General features: G+C 44.0%; 2 protein-coding genes across 5 annotated transcripts in view; one reads left to right on the forward strand and one right to left on the reverse strand.

The window, feature by feature from the left end:
• ARMC1 (armadillo repeat containing 1) overlaps window positions 1-7891 on the reverse strand; it is a 46392-nt gene extending 38501 nt beyond the window's left edge. Inside the window, exons 1-2 of one of the 4 annotated variants that reach the window (XM_034762999.1) lie at window positions 7768-7891; window positions 5365-5522 (exon numbers count right to left, since the gene is read on the reverse strand). In XM_034762999.1, coding sequence (XP_034618890.1) covers window positions 5365-5387 — 23 coding nt within the window. In that variant the 5' untranslated portion in view covers window positions 5388-5522; window positions 7768-7891. Of the gene's footprint in view, window positions 1-3099; window positions 3120-3292; window positions 3455-5364; window positions 5523-7767 lie in introns of those variants that run through there. The other 3 variants (XM_034763000.1, XM_034763001.1, XM_034763002.1) reach the window with 3 other exon arrangements.
• Window positions 7892-8078: 187 nt separating this feature from the next.
• Window positions 8079-15486, forward strand: part of MTFR1 (mitochondrial fission regulator 1) — a 36199-nt gene continuing 28791 nt past the window's right edge. The window contains exon 1 of the mRNA XM_034762997.1: window positions 8079-8299. The gene's annotated coding sequence lies outside the window, so the exon portion shown is untranslated. The remainder of the gene's footprint in view (window positions 8300-15486) is intronic.

Consider the following 15486-nt stretch of genomic DNA (forward strand, 5'->3'; position numbering starts at 1 on the left):
AAAAAATTGTATAAAGTTTCTTCTGCTCTCATCTTGAAGTTTATAAAGACCTTTTCAGAAAAAAAAAAAAAAAATGTGGAGGAAAAAGTGAAACTGTTCATATCAGGGTGGATTTGATTTAAATCAAATTGATTAAAATCATGATTTAAATCACAAGTCAGGAAGACTTGATTTAATCATGGATTTCTACGTAAAAGTTCTTGTTGGTTGTTATAACCTTAATATATATTCTTCCCAACTCAGAGATAGATGTAGGTTTCATTTTTAGAAGTTATAGACTATACATTTTTAAGTGTATTTATTTTGAAAACTTTTCAGATTAATTTTATAGCTATATCAGAAAATGAATGATTGTTTGGTTATTTAATTTACCAAAGGTAACTGAAGCAGATATTTATGAAGTCATTGGGAGGTGAACTATCTCCAATTCAACAGGTTAATCATTAATATTTGGAGGATTTTCTCCTAATACAGCAAGGCAAGGAGAACATCACCAGACAGACATTTAAATTGATTTATTTAACTAAAACAGCAATATTATGCATTCTGGTTTTTGTCAACAGCAAACATATAATATTTTAACAAAACAAGCATATGAATTTTTGAATTTAATTAAACATTCAAGTTTTTTAAAATCAGGTTTGTTTTTGTTAAAATTGTTTTTAACTAAGTTAAATGAAATATTTCAGTACATCCCTCGGCCTGCGCCGCTTCCAGCAGCTCCCATTGGCCTGGAGCAGCAAGCCAGTGGGAGCCGCGATCGGCCAGACCTGCAGATGCGGCAGGTAAACAAACCGGCCCAGCCCGCCAGGGGCTTTCCCTATACAAGCAGTGTCCCAAGTTTGGGAAAACACTAATCTAGGCCAATATCCTGTCTTCTGACAGTGGCCAGTGCCAGGTGCTTCAGAGGGAATGAACAGAATAGGTAATCATCAAGTAATCCATCCTCTGTCACCCATTCCCAGCTTCTGGCAAACACAGGCTAGGGACACCATCCCTGCCCATCCTGGCTAATAGCCATTGATGGACCTATCCTCCATGAATTTACCTAGTTCTTTTTTGAACCCTGTTATAGACTTGGCCTCACAACATCCTCTGCCAAAGAGTTCCACAGGTTGACTGTGTGTTGTGTGAAACAATACTTCCTTTTGTTTGTTTTAACCTTCCCTTTTACCCCTTTAAGCTTACTTTGCTTAAAACAGTGTTTCTCAACCAGGGCTCCAGGGCCCCCTGAGGGGCTGCAAGCAGGTTTCAGGGTGACCACCAAACAGGGCCAGCATTAGACTTGCTGGAGCCCAGGGCAGAAAGCCAAAGCCCTGCCACCTGGGCAACATAGCTTTGCGGGGCCCCAAGCAACTGCCGTGCTTGCCACCCCCTAACACTGGCCCAGGCTTTTATATGCAGAAAAACAGTTGTCGTGGCAAAGATGCGCCATGGAGTTTTTGTAGAATGTTGGGGAGGCCTCAGAAAGAAAAAGGTTGAGAATCTTTGGTGACGGACCTTGTCAAAGGCTTTCTGAAAATCTAAGTACACTATATCCACTGGATCCCCCTTGTCCACAGGCTTGTTGACCCTCACAAAGAATTTTAGTAGATTGGTGAGGCATGATTTCCCTTTACAAAAACCAGGTTGACTCTTCCCCAACAAATCATGTTCACTTATGTGTCTGATAATTCTGTTCTTTCTGATAGTTTCAATCAGTTTGCCCGGTACTGAAGTTTTCAGACCAATGTGAGTTTCAGCGTGATGGTGTCCATTTATGTTACTAATATTTCCTTCACACAGAGTGTTAAAGTGAAGAACTGGTGCTAGTGACCAAACTCAAGGTTAATTTTTCATTAACACCATAAGATCTATACAGATCAAATAAGAAGCTACAATTTCACATAATAATTAGCATTTTACGTTTGCAAAGCCTTCTGCACACAATTTTCACAAAATCCCTGTAAACCAAGTAATTATTATCATTCCTATTTTATAGATGGAAAAACAGCCACAGATACTTTAAGTAACTTACCTAAAACCAGACATCAAGTCAATTACAGAGCTAAGACTGTAAACAGAGTGCTTTATTTCCAATCCCATGTTCAATGCATCAGATCATTCATACCCTTTTATTATACACAAATAATTATTTTATTGGACCAACTTTTGTTTGTGATAGAGACAAACTTTTGAGCTTACACAGAGCTCTTCTTTCAGGTCTGAGAAACTAACTTAGGCCTGAAGAAGAGCTCTGAGTAAGCTCGGAAATTTGTTTCTCTCACCAACGGAAGCTAATCCAATAAAAGACAATACCTCACCCACCTTATCTTACTAACTTATTGGGACCAACAAGGCTGCTACAACAACACTGCATACAAATAATTCTGTTATTTTTATGCAATGTTTTTAATTAAAAAAAGGCAAAGCCATGTTTCTAATTTTTTTTCCAGAAATAGCAAGAATTTGGGGATTAAGTTAGACAAATTGACTGGACATCATAACTCCTACATTATTTTCACATGGATTTTCTATGTGATCTCAGAAAATAGCAATCTCACTCTGCTTTAGTTTCTCCATCATCTGTACACTGGGGATATTTACTGACCTTACATGGGTTTTGTGAGAATACATTAGTGTTTGTGAAGTGCTTTGAAATCCTTGGTTAGGGCATCTGGAATGTAGTGTTATTACTCATAGAAAAGCAGCCGTTTCAGGAACCCATCCCCAACACCGCTTTTTTAAAAAACCTCGTAATGCAGTAATGTAGAAACTAGTAAAGTTGTTGCATATAAGCACCCAATTTGCAAAAGCAGCAACAGATGATTTAGTCCAGAATAACCCAGTTACTTTCTTCCCTCTTCGCTAGTGGGCGAAAGTGTTGCTCGAAGGAGCGAAAAAAACCCTCTAGGATTTGTATAGATCTTGCCACTGGACCTAGTTGGCTAACTCAGCACTCCCCACCCAAGCCTTAAACTACAGATTCTGCGCCCCTGTCCATACCATGCTGCACAAAGGCCAACCCAACCCCTGCGGCGATCACTCTCCCCACACCTCTTCCAACCTGAAAAGTGTGTGCTCGGGCCACAGCCTTTAGACCCACTGCTCCCGCCTCACCGTCTCCAGCTGCCTCCTCAGCCGACCCGCTCCTTGGGCAACTTCGCTTCCCCTTGCGCCTGCCCCCTGCCCCATGTCCCCTCCAGCTGCTTCACCCTCTTCTCAGGACCCGACCCAAGCTCCTGCCTTGCTCCGCCGGGACAAGGCGCCTTCCCCAGCCACGACAGAGGGGGAGCGAGCTCGGCCCACTTACCGGGGCAGGAAGGTTTCACAGGCCCGGGCGGCTCAGCATCGTGCCGGGGCCGGGCTTTGCGTCGCTGAGGCCTGGTAACGGGGGACAATAAGGGGGAAGGAATTCAGATCCTCTACACACACAGCACCCACCGGGACCACCTACCGCACCCCGATTGGCTGAAGCGAACAGCTCCCCTCCGCCATTCACAGCAAACGTTGTTACACCGCTGTCTGATTGGCCGCTCCCAGGGCATTGTGGGTACCTTAGAGTCAGCCCAGGGAAACTACACGTTCCAATGCCTGTGCCTGGCGCGCTCTGGCTCCCGCTGGAGAACTGCATGATGGGATAGGTACTCTCAGTGGGGCTATGGCTCTAACAGGAGCACGGCATGCTCCGCAGTGTAATTTGTTGGCCATTCTGGTCCAGCGGTGCCTTGCGTTTTGCTACCTGTCGTTTACTGACCACTTGCATGCAGCTGGAACATTGCATGCTGGGATCCGCAGTCTCTGTGAACCCTCAGGAACGTTGCATGCTAGTACCTGTAGTCTCTGCATGCTCAACCCCCTGAAGTTTGTATAAGTGGATTTCATCTAGGCAGTAGTGGGCTACTGTGGATAACCCTGATATGCACGGGAGGTTACTGCTTTTACTGAAAATGTCATGCAGGGCAATTTGTGGTACAAAAGGCTTTAATACAGTCAACCTTTCCATATATGGCAGGGGATGTGCTTCCATTAAAGTGACTTAATTGTGATCATAGAACAGCTTCCAAGTAGGGGAAAGCATTCAATGTCCCTTGTTCAGCTCTACAGAGGATGAAACAAAATCCCTGGTTTCATAGAACCAATCCTGACACAAAGAGTGCACTGCAAAACTAGAATAGATCCGGTAATCTAGAATCCTGTCAGAGATGCAATGTGCAAAACTACCTAATTTTAAGATCCGTCACTTTGCAGATCTAAGGAAAATTAATTTGATTGAAATGCCTCTTTAAAGACCACTGTCAACTAAACAAACAAAACTTTGCAGACAAATATCTTTACCTGTATTTCTAGATTTTAAAGTTAAATAATTTTACAAATCCTGTTTGCACTATTTAAGCTTTTTGTTTGCTTCTGCACTTCTCTCAGCTTGTACAATGAAAAGTTTCAAATTTGAAACTGACAAGAAACAATCAGGCTCTTTTCTGCTATAACCATTGCAGGTGAATGTTAATTTTTTTAAACAAAAGTTTGCATTTTTGTTTGATTTTTTATTTGTGGAAACATTTGTAATTTTTTTTAGGTTTTATAAAAGCTTGTTTTATCAGCATTTAAATTTGCAGCTAAATTTAAATTGACTGTTTAATCCAATGTCCGTGTGTTCCAAATTTTGAAAAGCTGAACCTCTCTCCTCTTTTTGGAAAATGAAACCAATTATGCCCCTCTTGCAACCTTGGTTTGTGATGATAGAGGCCTACCCATCTTAATGTATACATCATCTGCACCCTCACAGCTAGCTAGAACTTCATGGAAAAAACTTATGTAGATTTTCATAATATGATACTTCTTTCCTTTCTTACGTGCTTTCTTGTGCAGTGAAATTGTTAGCAATATTGACATATAAAGTATCACTGGCATTTCAGTTAGCACCTATTGAAAAGAATGGAGCAGTTCACACCTTAAGACTCTCTGCAAGATTATATGGATATCCACTTAAAATTTTCCTTGCAAACCCTGACAGCTAGAGACCATTCTTTTTAATGACAGTTGAGACTCTGAACAAGTAAGGGATCTGTGTGTGCACCTCCTGCACCTATTAGCCCTCTCTCTAGTGGTAAGTCTTACACTTTGAAAAACTTTGCTTTACTCACAGCTCAGTATGTTGGGTTTAAGAAGTCCAGCAATACTATTAAACTGCATTTTTTTGTCTTATGAGTGGTGTCAGAACAGAATAACTTACACAATAACCTATGAAAAGGCCAATTTGAAGAGACAAAGAGGGATGCATTTTTCAATTCAATTAAAATAAAGCAGACCAAGAGAGCTGTCCTAGTTTCAGGGTGAACTGCACCTTTGATTCCCACCCCCACCTTCCTCCAGGGCACCTACTTAAGATTTCCGGCTCCAGCCATCACTTCTGTCAGGCACAGACCCACATCTCTCCCTTGGACCGGGGCTTTAGGCTTGCAGTGCCTCTGCACCTCACTGTGATTTCCTCAGCAGTTCTGACCAAGTCCCAGCACCTGTAGTTAACCTTTCTCCAGGACCTACAACAGTGTATGTACACCAGTTACCAGCCAACCTTCACAAAGCACAATACATTTATTCTTAGAGTCAAATCATCACAGAGAAAACATACAAAAAAACAGTAAACTGATTTAAACACATTAAATGTACCAGGAGTTATCAATCAGTCTTATGGAGCTCAGTAGACCACAGTCTTTCCAATCCTTCCCCTGTTCTCCTAGAGTTGCTCCCCTTCCTTGGAAAGGAACATTCTGTCTGTGCTAGGTCAAGCTCACCTTTTTATGCCAAAAAACACAGTTTGAAACAATATATGGCGGTACCTCTCTCGAGGCATTTACAACTTTAATGACTCAACCTGAGTGACTCAAGCACTTGATTGAAGCACTTGGAGGAGAGGAAGGTGATCAGGAACAGTCAACATGGATTCACCAATGGCAAGTCATGCCTGACCAACCTGATTGCCTTCTATGATGAGATAACCGGCTCTGTGGATATGGGAAAAGTGGTGGATGTGATATATCTTGACTTTACCAAAGCTTTTGATACGGTCTCCCACAGTATTCTTGCCAGCAAGTTAAAGAAGTGTGCATTGGATGAATGGACTATAAGGTGGATAGAAAGCTGGCTAGATTGTCAGGCTCAACGGGTAGTGATCAATGGCTTGATGTCTAGTTGGTAGCAGGTATCAAGCAGAGTGCCCCAGGGGTCAGTCCTGGGGCCAGTTTTGTTCAACATCTTTATTAATGATCTACATGATGGGATGAATTGCACCTTCAGCAAGTTCGCAGATGACACTAAGCTGGGGGGAGAGGTAGATATGCTGGAGGGTAGGGATAGGGTCCAGAGTGACCTAGACAAATTGGAGGATTGGGCCAAAAGAAACCTGATGAGGTTCAACAAGGACAAGTGCAGAGTCCTGCACTTAGGAAGGAAGAATCCCATGCACCGCTACAGGCCGGGACTGATTGGCTAAGCAGCAGTTCTGCAGAAAAGGACCTGGGGATTACAGTGGATGAGAAACTGGATATGAGTCATCAGTGTGCCCTTGTTGCCAAGAAGGCCAATGGCATATTGGGCTGTATTAGTAGGAGCATTGCCAGCAGATCGAGGGAAGTAATTATTCCTCTCTATTTGGCACTGGTGAGGCCACATCTGGAGTATTGTGTTCAGTTTTGGTCCCCCCCACTATAGAAGGGATGTGGACAAATTGGAGAATCCAGTGAAGGGCAACGAAAATGATTAGGGGGCTGGGGCACATGACTTACGAGGAGAGGCTGAGGGAACTGGGGTTATTTCGTCTGCAGAAGAGAAGAGTAAGGGGGGAGTTGATATCAGCATTCAACTACTTGAAGGGGGGTTCCAAAGAGGATGGAGCTAGGGTGTTCTCAGTGATGGCAGATGACAGAACAAGGAGCAGTGGTCTCAAGGTGCAGTGGGGGAGGTCTAGGTTGGCTATCAGGGAACACTATTTCACTAGGAGGGTGGTGAAGCACTGGAATGGGTTATCTAGGGAGGTGGTGGAATCTCCATCCTTAGATGTTTTTAAGGCTCGGTTTGACAAAGCCCTGGCTGGGATGATTTAGTTGGTGTTGGTCCTGCTTTGAGCAGGGGATTGGACTAGATGACCTCCTGAGGTCTCTTCCAACCCTAATCTTCTATGAGTCTATGACTCAATTTAATCACTCCCTGCTGTTTTTATTTCTTAGAGGAGCTGTGGTCACCCTCCTGCCCTGCAGTTGCATATAATGCTCACAGTGATACATACATAAACACGGTCCCTAAAGATATCACATGCAGTTAAATATCTATCACAAGAGCTTTTAGAAGGGTCAGGAATAGATTTTTTTGCTACCCATATAGATCAGCCTCCTTTAATTTATAACAAACATGCATGCATGCCGTTTCTCACCAACTAATGGATATATAAATCATCCCACGCAGGGATGTATTCAATAGTAGTCAGAAAAAAGGATAAGCTCAACCAGGCTTCCTGTGGTACAAACCCAGTGTCACACCATGCCAATGAGCCATACAGTTACAGAGCGGACAAAATGCTTTGCTTTTCTGTGCACGCAAACCATGAATAGCGAAAGGGAGGGATTAATTTTAGCCCCCAGATTAATCTTTTGTTAAAATAATAATAAGACGAAGAGAAATATGTTATGGGTTTAGAATAAACCATTCACTGACTTTTTAAAAAATAATTTTTTTTGTGCCGTGCTGGAAACCCAAACACAACAGCACCCAGCGCTGGAGGAGACCAACCCGCAGCAGAACTAGTCCCAGAGCGAAGCTGATCCGACAGGCGGGGACAGGACCAAACAGGCAACAAGGTCCATGTGCCCGCAGGGATCTCTGTGTCGGTGCCACCCCCAATGGGTGATTTGCCCTTGAATCCTTCACCGAGGCCAGCAGCATGTCAGCCCTGCGTACAGGATCTCAGGCCCGCGCGCACAGGCTGAACAACCAATCAAGACTTGCCGGACCGCCCAGGAGACGACGTCACGGATTTGGCTCTTGGCAGGCGCCCTTCAATCACAGGGCGTGGGCGGGGGCAACTCGTCACACCCAGACCCGAGGCCGGCGGCTGCCGGTTAGGCCGCGGCGCCCTGTCCCACGAATGAGGTGCAGGTTAGGTCCCGCCTCTCGCAGGCGCGGCGGTGATTGGTCAGTACTGTGCCTGTACGGCTCGGGATTGGCTGTGCGGAGAGGGCGGAGCTCTGAGTGGAGCCTGAGCCGCTGGACCCGAGGAGCCGGTGACCGGCGAGTGAGCGCAGGGGCCCTGGCTAGGGAGCTGGTGAGTCTGGGCGGGGTTATTGGGCGCGGCCAGCTGTGCGGGGACCTCTCGGGGTCGGTGTGTGACTCCCGCTCCCGAGAGTCCGCACACGCTGCCGGGGCCGGGAGCCTGATGGTCCGGGGGGCGCGGCGCGTTCGCGGGAAGCAGCCGCGGGGCATCAGGGCCCGGAGCCACGGAGGTGGTGGGGACGCGGTACAGCCGGGTACTGGTGCAAGGGCGGGCAGCTCGGTTCGGAGCTCAGTCTGAGTGCCGATCCCCTCCCCACAGACTCTCCCTCCCGCTGAGCGGCGGGGGGAGCCGGGTCCGTACCCCCTGCACTGGTCCCCTACCACACGCTCCTTGGCCTGCCTGGGTCCGAGCAGACCTCCCGCCCCAAGCCCCTCTTTCTGCCCCCGGCGGGCGGATCCTTCAGGTCAGGCGAACCGGGGGGAGGGTAAACTCCGAGCCAGAGGGGCCCTCGGAGGATGTGCGCGGGGGTCCCCCGCTTCCGTGGCCCAAGGCGCGCTCCTTGGCTGACGGCACTTACATGGGACCCCGCCCTTACCAGTAACTGTTAGCACGGGGAGCGTCTGCGGCTTCTGCCCTCCCATAGTGCGTCCCTGTGTGAGCCATAGCAGAGCCCATCGGTGCTAGTAACAGCCACGTGTAGCCTCAGCTCACTGGAGCCTGCCTGATGTTTGCCTTTCTGATCAGCTGGTCAGGACGGCAGACTAGAAACGAACTTCACCTGCAACTCTAGGGAGCCCCTGCTTCAAGCATGGCTGTTGCTATTACAGCTCCAGCCTTAGGATGAATGGGACCTAAAGGCGATCCTGGATGAACAGTGTTTAATACAGGCATACACACCAGTTGTCTTCCTAAATTCCTATTGCTTCTTTGCTTACTAGAGTTACGGATCTTCTTTGCCTTCCCACTTTGCTGATCCCATGAGTGTTGACAGAGAGCTCTGTGTCACTGTGTAGGCGGAGCGGGGTCATGTGGTCACTGCCATAGAGACCTTGCAATCTAAATCAGATACAAGTACGAGATTGTAGGTAACTGTTAATATTTTAAAAAAGTAATAACCTTGAATAACATCTGCAAGTTCTAAGGAGGCCTTTGAAGGAAGGAAGGGAAATAAGTGAAAGGCATTATATGTGAAAGAAAGCGTAGAATCAAATAAAGTAAAAATCATAAATGAATCAAATTTGTTAGTCTCTAAGGTGCCACAAATACTCCTGTTCTTTTTTTAAATGAATCAAACTGTGCCATAGAATCTTTATGGATAGAAATTCCATGCTCTAATAAGAATATAGCGGTAGGGATATATTACCGACCACCTGACCAGGATGGTGATAGTGACTGTGAAATGCTCAGGGAGATTAGAAAAGCTATTAAAATAAAAAACTCAATAATAATTAATAATAATGTGGGATTTCAATTGTCCCCTTATTGACTGGGTACATGTCACCTCAGGATGGGATGCAGAGATATAGGGTATGTCTACACTACCCGCCGCATTGGTGGGTAGCGATCGATCTATCAGGGATCGATTTATCACATGTAGCGTAGACGTGATAAATCGATTCCTGTCGACTGCTGAACTCCAGCAGTGCGAGAGGCAGAAGCAAAGTCGACTGGGGAGCCGCAGCCATCAATCCCATGCCGTGAGGATGCGAAGTAAGTAATTTTAATTCGATCTAAGATATGTCGACTTCAGCTACGCTATTCTCGTAACTGAAGTTGTGTGTCTTTGATCAATTTCCCCTCTTTCGCCCCCCCTTCCCCCCAGTGTAGACCAGGCCAAAGTGTCTTGACATCTTAAATAACTGCTTCTTGGGGCAAGTGGTCCTGGAACCCACCAGAGGAGAGGCAATTCTTGATTTAGTCCTAAGTGGAGCACAGGATCTGGTCCAAGAGGTGAATATAGCTGGACCGCTTGGTAATAGTGACTATAATATAATTAAATTTAATATACCTGTGACAGGAAAAACACCACAGCGGCCCAACCCTGTAGCATTTAATTTCAGAAAGGGGAACTACACAAAAATGAGGAGGTTAGTTAAACAGAAATTAAAGGGTACAGTACCAAAAGTGAAATCTCTGCAAGCTGCATGGAAACTTTTTAAAGACACCATAATAGAGGCTCAACTTAAATGTATACCCCAAATTAATAAAACATTGTAAGAGAACCAAAAACGAGCCACTGTGGCTAAACAACAAAGTAAAAAAAGCAGTGAGGCAAAAAGGCATCCTTTAAAAAATGGAAGTTAAATCCTTATTAGGAAAATAGAAAGGTGCATAAATACTGGCAAATGAAGTGTAAAAATACAATTAGGAAGGCCAAAAAAGAATTTGAGGAACAGTTAGCCAAAGACTCAAAAAGTAAGTACATCAGAAGCAGGAAGCTTTCTAAACAACTAGTGGGGCTACTGGACGATTGAGGTGCTAAAGTATCACTCGAGCACGATAAGGCCATTGGGGAGAAACTAAATGAATTCTTTGCATCGGTCTTCATGGCTGAGGATGTGAAGGAGATTCCCAAACCTGAGTCATTCTTTTTAGGTGACAGATCTGAGGGACTGTTCCAGATTGAGGTATCATTAGAGGAGGTTTTGGAACAAATTGATAAATTAAACAGCAGTAAGTCACCAGGACCAGAGAGTATTCACCCAAGAGTTCTGAAGAAACTAAAATGTGAAATTGCAAAACTACTAACTGCTGTAGTCTGTAACATATATCATTTACATCAGCTTCTGTACCAGATGACTGGAGGATAGCTAATGTGACGCCAATTTTTAAAAAGGGCTCCAGATGTGATCCTGGCAATTACAGGCCTGTAACCCTGACTTATGTACCAAGCAAACTGTTGAAACTATAATAAAGAACAATATTGTCAGACATATAGATGAACATAATTTGTTGAGGAAGAGTCAACATGGTTTTTGTAAAGGGAAATCATGCCTCACCGAGCTACTAGAATTCTTTGAGGGGGTCAACAAGCATGTTGACCAAGGGGATCCAGTGAATATAGTGTACTTGGATTTTCAGAAAGCCTTTGACAAGGTCCCTCACCAAAGGCTCTTACGCAAAGTAATCTGCCATGGGATAGGAGGGAAGGTGCTCTCATGGATTGGTAACTGGTTAAAAGATAGGAAACAAAGTGGAGGTATAAATGGTCAGTTTTCAGAATGGAGAGAGGTAAATAGTGGTGTCCCGCAGGGGTCTGTTCTGGGACCAGTCCTATTCAACATATTCATAAATGATCTGGAAAAAGGTGTAAACAGTGAGGTGGCAAAATTTGCATATGATACAAAATTACTAAAGATAGTTAAGACCCAGGCAGACTGCAAAGAGCCTCAGAATGATCTCTCAAAATTGGGTGACTGGGCAACAAAATGGCAGATGAAATTTAATGTTGATAAATGCAAAGTAATGCACATTGGAAAACATAATCCTAACTATACATATAAAATGATGGGGTCTAAATTAGCTGTTACCACTCAAGAAAGAGATCTTGGAGTCATTGTGGCTAGTTCTCTGAAAACATCCACTCAGTTTGCAGCGGAAGTCAAAAAAGCAGAATAATTAAGAAAGAGATAGATAATAGGAGAGAAAATATCATGTTGCCTCTATATAAATCCATGGTACTTTCACATCTTGAATACCGAGTGCAGATGTGGTCGCCCCATCTCAAAAAAGATATATTAGAATTAGAAAAGGTTCAGAAAAGGGCAACAACAATGATTAGGGGTATGGAACAGCTTCTGCATCAGGAGAGATTAATAAGACTGGGACTTTTTAGCTTGGAAAAGAGACGGCTAAGGGGAGATATGATTGAGGTCTATAAAATCATGACTGGTGTAGAGAAAGTAAATAAGGAAGTGTTGTTTACTACTACTCATAACAAAAGAACTAGGGATCACCAAATGAAATTAATAGGCAGCAGGTTTAAAACAAATAAAAGGAAATATTTCTTCACACAAGGGACAATCAACCTGTGGGACTCCTTGCCAGAGGATGTTGTGAAGGCCAAGACCATAACAGGGTTCAAAAAAGAATTAGGTAAATTCATGGAGGATCAGTCCATCAATGGCTATTAGCCAGGATGGGCAGGAATGGTGTCCCTAGCCTCTGTTTGCCAGAAGCTGGGAATGAGCGACCGGGGATGGATCACTTGATGATTACCTGTTCTGTTCATTCCCTCTGGGGCACCTGGCACTGGCCACTGTCAGAAGACAGGACACTGGGCTAGATGGACCTTTGGTCTGACCCAGTAGGGCCGTTCTTATGTTACAAAAGCATTCCAAAGTAGGAGGTTGCAGGCACAGTCATTTTTCCTGTCTGAGGACATCTGGAACCTTGTATGCAGATAGCAGTGTTTTATTTCAGTTTGCCATATGTAAGCACTACATGTGACTGCATCTAGCACAATTCAGATATGGAAGCTAGGTGACTTGAGATTCGTAACAGGATATGAGGGCTTTCACTAGCTTGATTCCAGTCCAGTTCATATAGATTTCAAAGTAATGACTAAGTTATTGCAAGTGGAAAATGATTGTGGCATGTTTTGTATGATCTCGCAACATGGTGTGGTGGTAATTTATAGATCATTAGTTAACTGCAGAAATTGAATTGTAGTTCTGTTGTGTTTGGAAAAAACAGATGCACTTGAGTGTAAAAGCAAGAGGAGGAGTCTCTTTATCAACATCAGATAGCAAAGTTTAGATCTGTGATGAGCAGATACTTCTGAAGACAAGTGGTCAAACTTCTAAATTCATATGGGTTTTTCTTTAAATCGCTCTTTGTAGCTAGCAAAATATGACACTGTCATTCTTCTGTACTTTGAGGTACACTAACATGACTGTTATGCTTCTCTTTTATAAAACTTTAACATAAATATCTTACTGTTTAAAATATATTGGAACACTTGTTTTTATTGGTTGGAATCTCTCTGGAAACTAGAGTATAAGTAGACACCAAGACTGTTACTCTGGTGCTCAGATATAAATAGATCCTAGTAGTGACTGTGCAACCTCTGCCTACCAGTCATGTCACCCTTTATAAATATCTAGTCTGCACTAGTTTGGGAAATGGATAGTCTTCAAGCTGGTCCTACATTAAAAGATTCTTGATGGCTCTTTAGTTTACTGCTGCAGTGAGTTTTTTGTCTGAAATATTGTTCTTTCTTTGACACTCAGGCCTGGTTTACGCTTAAAATTTAGGTCAGGGGTCGGCAACCTCTGGCACATGGCTCGCCAGGGTAAGCACCCTGGCGGGCCGGGCCAGTTTGTTTACCTGCCGCGTCAGCAGGTTCGGCATCCCATGCCAATGGGGGCTGAAGGAAGCGGCGCAGGTGAGGGATGTGCTGACCGTGGCTTCCTGCCACCCCCATTGGCCTGGGACGGCAAACCGCAGCCGGTGGGAGCAGCGATCGGCCAAACCTGCCAAACTTGCTTACCCTGGCGAGCCGCGTGCCAGAGGTTGCCGACCCCTGATTTAGGTAAATGTAGCTACGGTGCTCATGAGTGTGGAAAAATCCATACCCCCAAGCACCGTAGCTATGCAGACCTAACTCCTAGTATAGACACAGCTAAGTTCATGGAAGCATTCTTCTGTTGACCTAGCTATCATCTCTTGGGGAGGTGATGTTCCTACAGGAAAACCCCATCTGCTGCTGTAGGCAGTGTCTGCCTTATGGGGTTATGTGGCATAGCTACGGCGCTGTAGGTAAGCTGCTATAGTTCCCGAGGTAGACATGACCTCGGTATACACCTCTACCCCGATATAACGCTGTCCTCGGGAGCCAAAAAATCTTACTGCGTTATAGGAGAAACCGCATTATATTGAGCTTGCTTTGATCTGCCGGAGTACGCAGCCCCCTCGGAGCACTGCTTTACCGCGTTATATCTGAATTCATGTTATATCGGGTTGCGTTATATTGGGGTAGAGGTGTACTTGCTTTTATAGGTGTCATTTCATCAGATGTTGTTAGGGCATGTGCCAGCATTAACAACTGCAGACATGCATTCCTGCTAAAGTGGGTAAACCTGATTTTTAAGGTGTCTGCTTTAAAGGGAGACTGCCTTCTTCAAGATCATATTTCTCTTAATCTTATACCTTCAAGTAACACCTCTGTTCTCTATAAGGGATTAGAGAGGTTTTCCTCTATTTTTTTTCTTTTTGTTTAATTTGTGCATTTGACAACACTTTATACAAATACAGTAAATTGATTGTATGTAGTCAGTTTCTTCTGTTTCCTGCATAGCTTTCACATAAATGGGTGTGAGGGGAACATTTTTTAGGAAGGAAAATGTGACTATTTCACTTTAAAAGGTGGAAAATGACAACTGTGGACAGAGACTTGGATAGATAAAAGACTTGAAGCTACTTTTTTCATAAATGTGTCTGTCAAGTTCGTGTCTGTTTTAATTTTTTTTTCTTCTCTCCATTTCTGTGTAGCACTGTAAGGGCTTGGTTGAGTGTTTCATTATAACTTTTCTCCATGGTTCATTGTTTTCTGTTTGAATCTGAAAAGTGCTTTTAGATTTACTCCTCTAGCTTGTTATTAAATAATCAGTATTATTTCCCTAACTTATAAATCAGTGTCTGATATAAAGGCAAATGTGAAAAATGTGGGAAGCGGCGCATAGCAAGGCTCGTGTGAAAAATACAGCCCTCCCTGGGGAGTAGAAGTGTGTCTGGATTTCCTTCCAGGATAGGGTCACTGAACATTGTGTCAGTTTCTGGCTAATCAGGTGTCTATAAAGGAGGAGTTCCTGCTGTTGTGTGGAAGAGGGGGAGAATTTCCCTCTTTCCCTCCAAATTTACTTAGTTGGGGTGGGATATTAATCTGCATTAATTCTCTCCCAGTTCTGTTAAGAGTCTTCCTTCTCTGAGACAACCTGCTTATAGCATTCACAACCTGAATTAATAACTACCAATGAAGTGCTGCATCTGACAGCAGTGGTATTGCAGTATTCTGAATTACTGTAAATATAAAGGAAAAATTGACATGATTCTTGTCAGTTTATCTGCAGTCCCCAAGGTTGTGAATGCCCTTTGTCAGACTGACCAGTCTCTCTTCACTTCTTTGAGAAAGCTATGAGCAGACATAAAAGCTAGAAACTTTTTAAATGAACACCCAAAGTCTGTAAAAACAGGTTGCTTAAGTTTCTCCTCTCATGAAGGGTAAGTCGAGTAGACTC

This window comes from Trachemys scripta, chromosome 2 (assembly GCF_013100865.1).
Source record: "Trachemys scripta elegans isolate TJP31775 chromosome 2, CAS_Tse_1.0, whole genome shotgun sequence".
Classification (NCBI taxonomy): Eukaryota; Metazoa; Chordata; order Testudines; family Emydidae; genus Trachemys; species Trachemys scripta.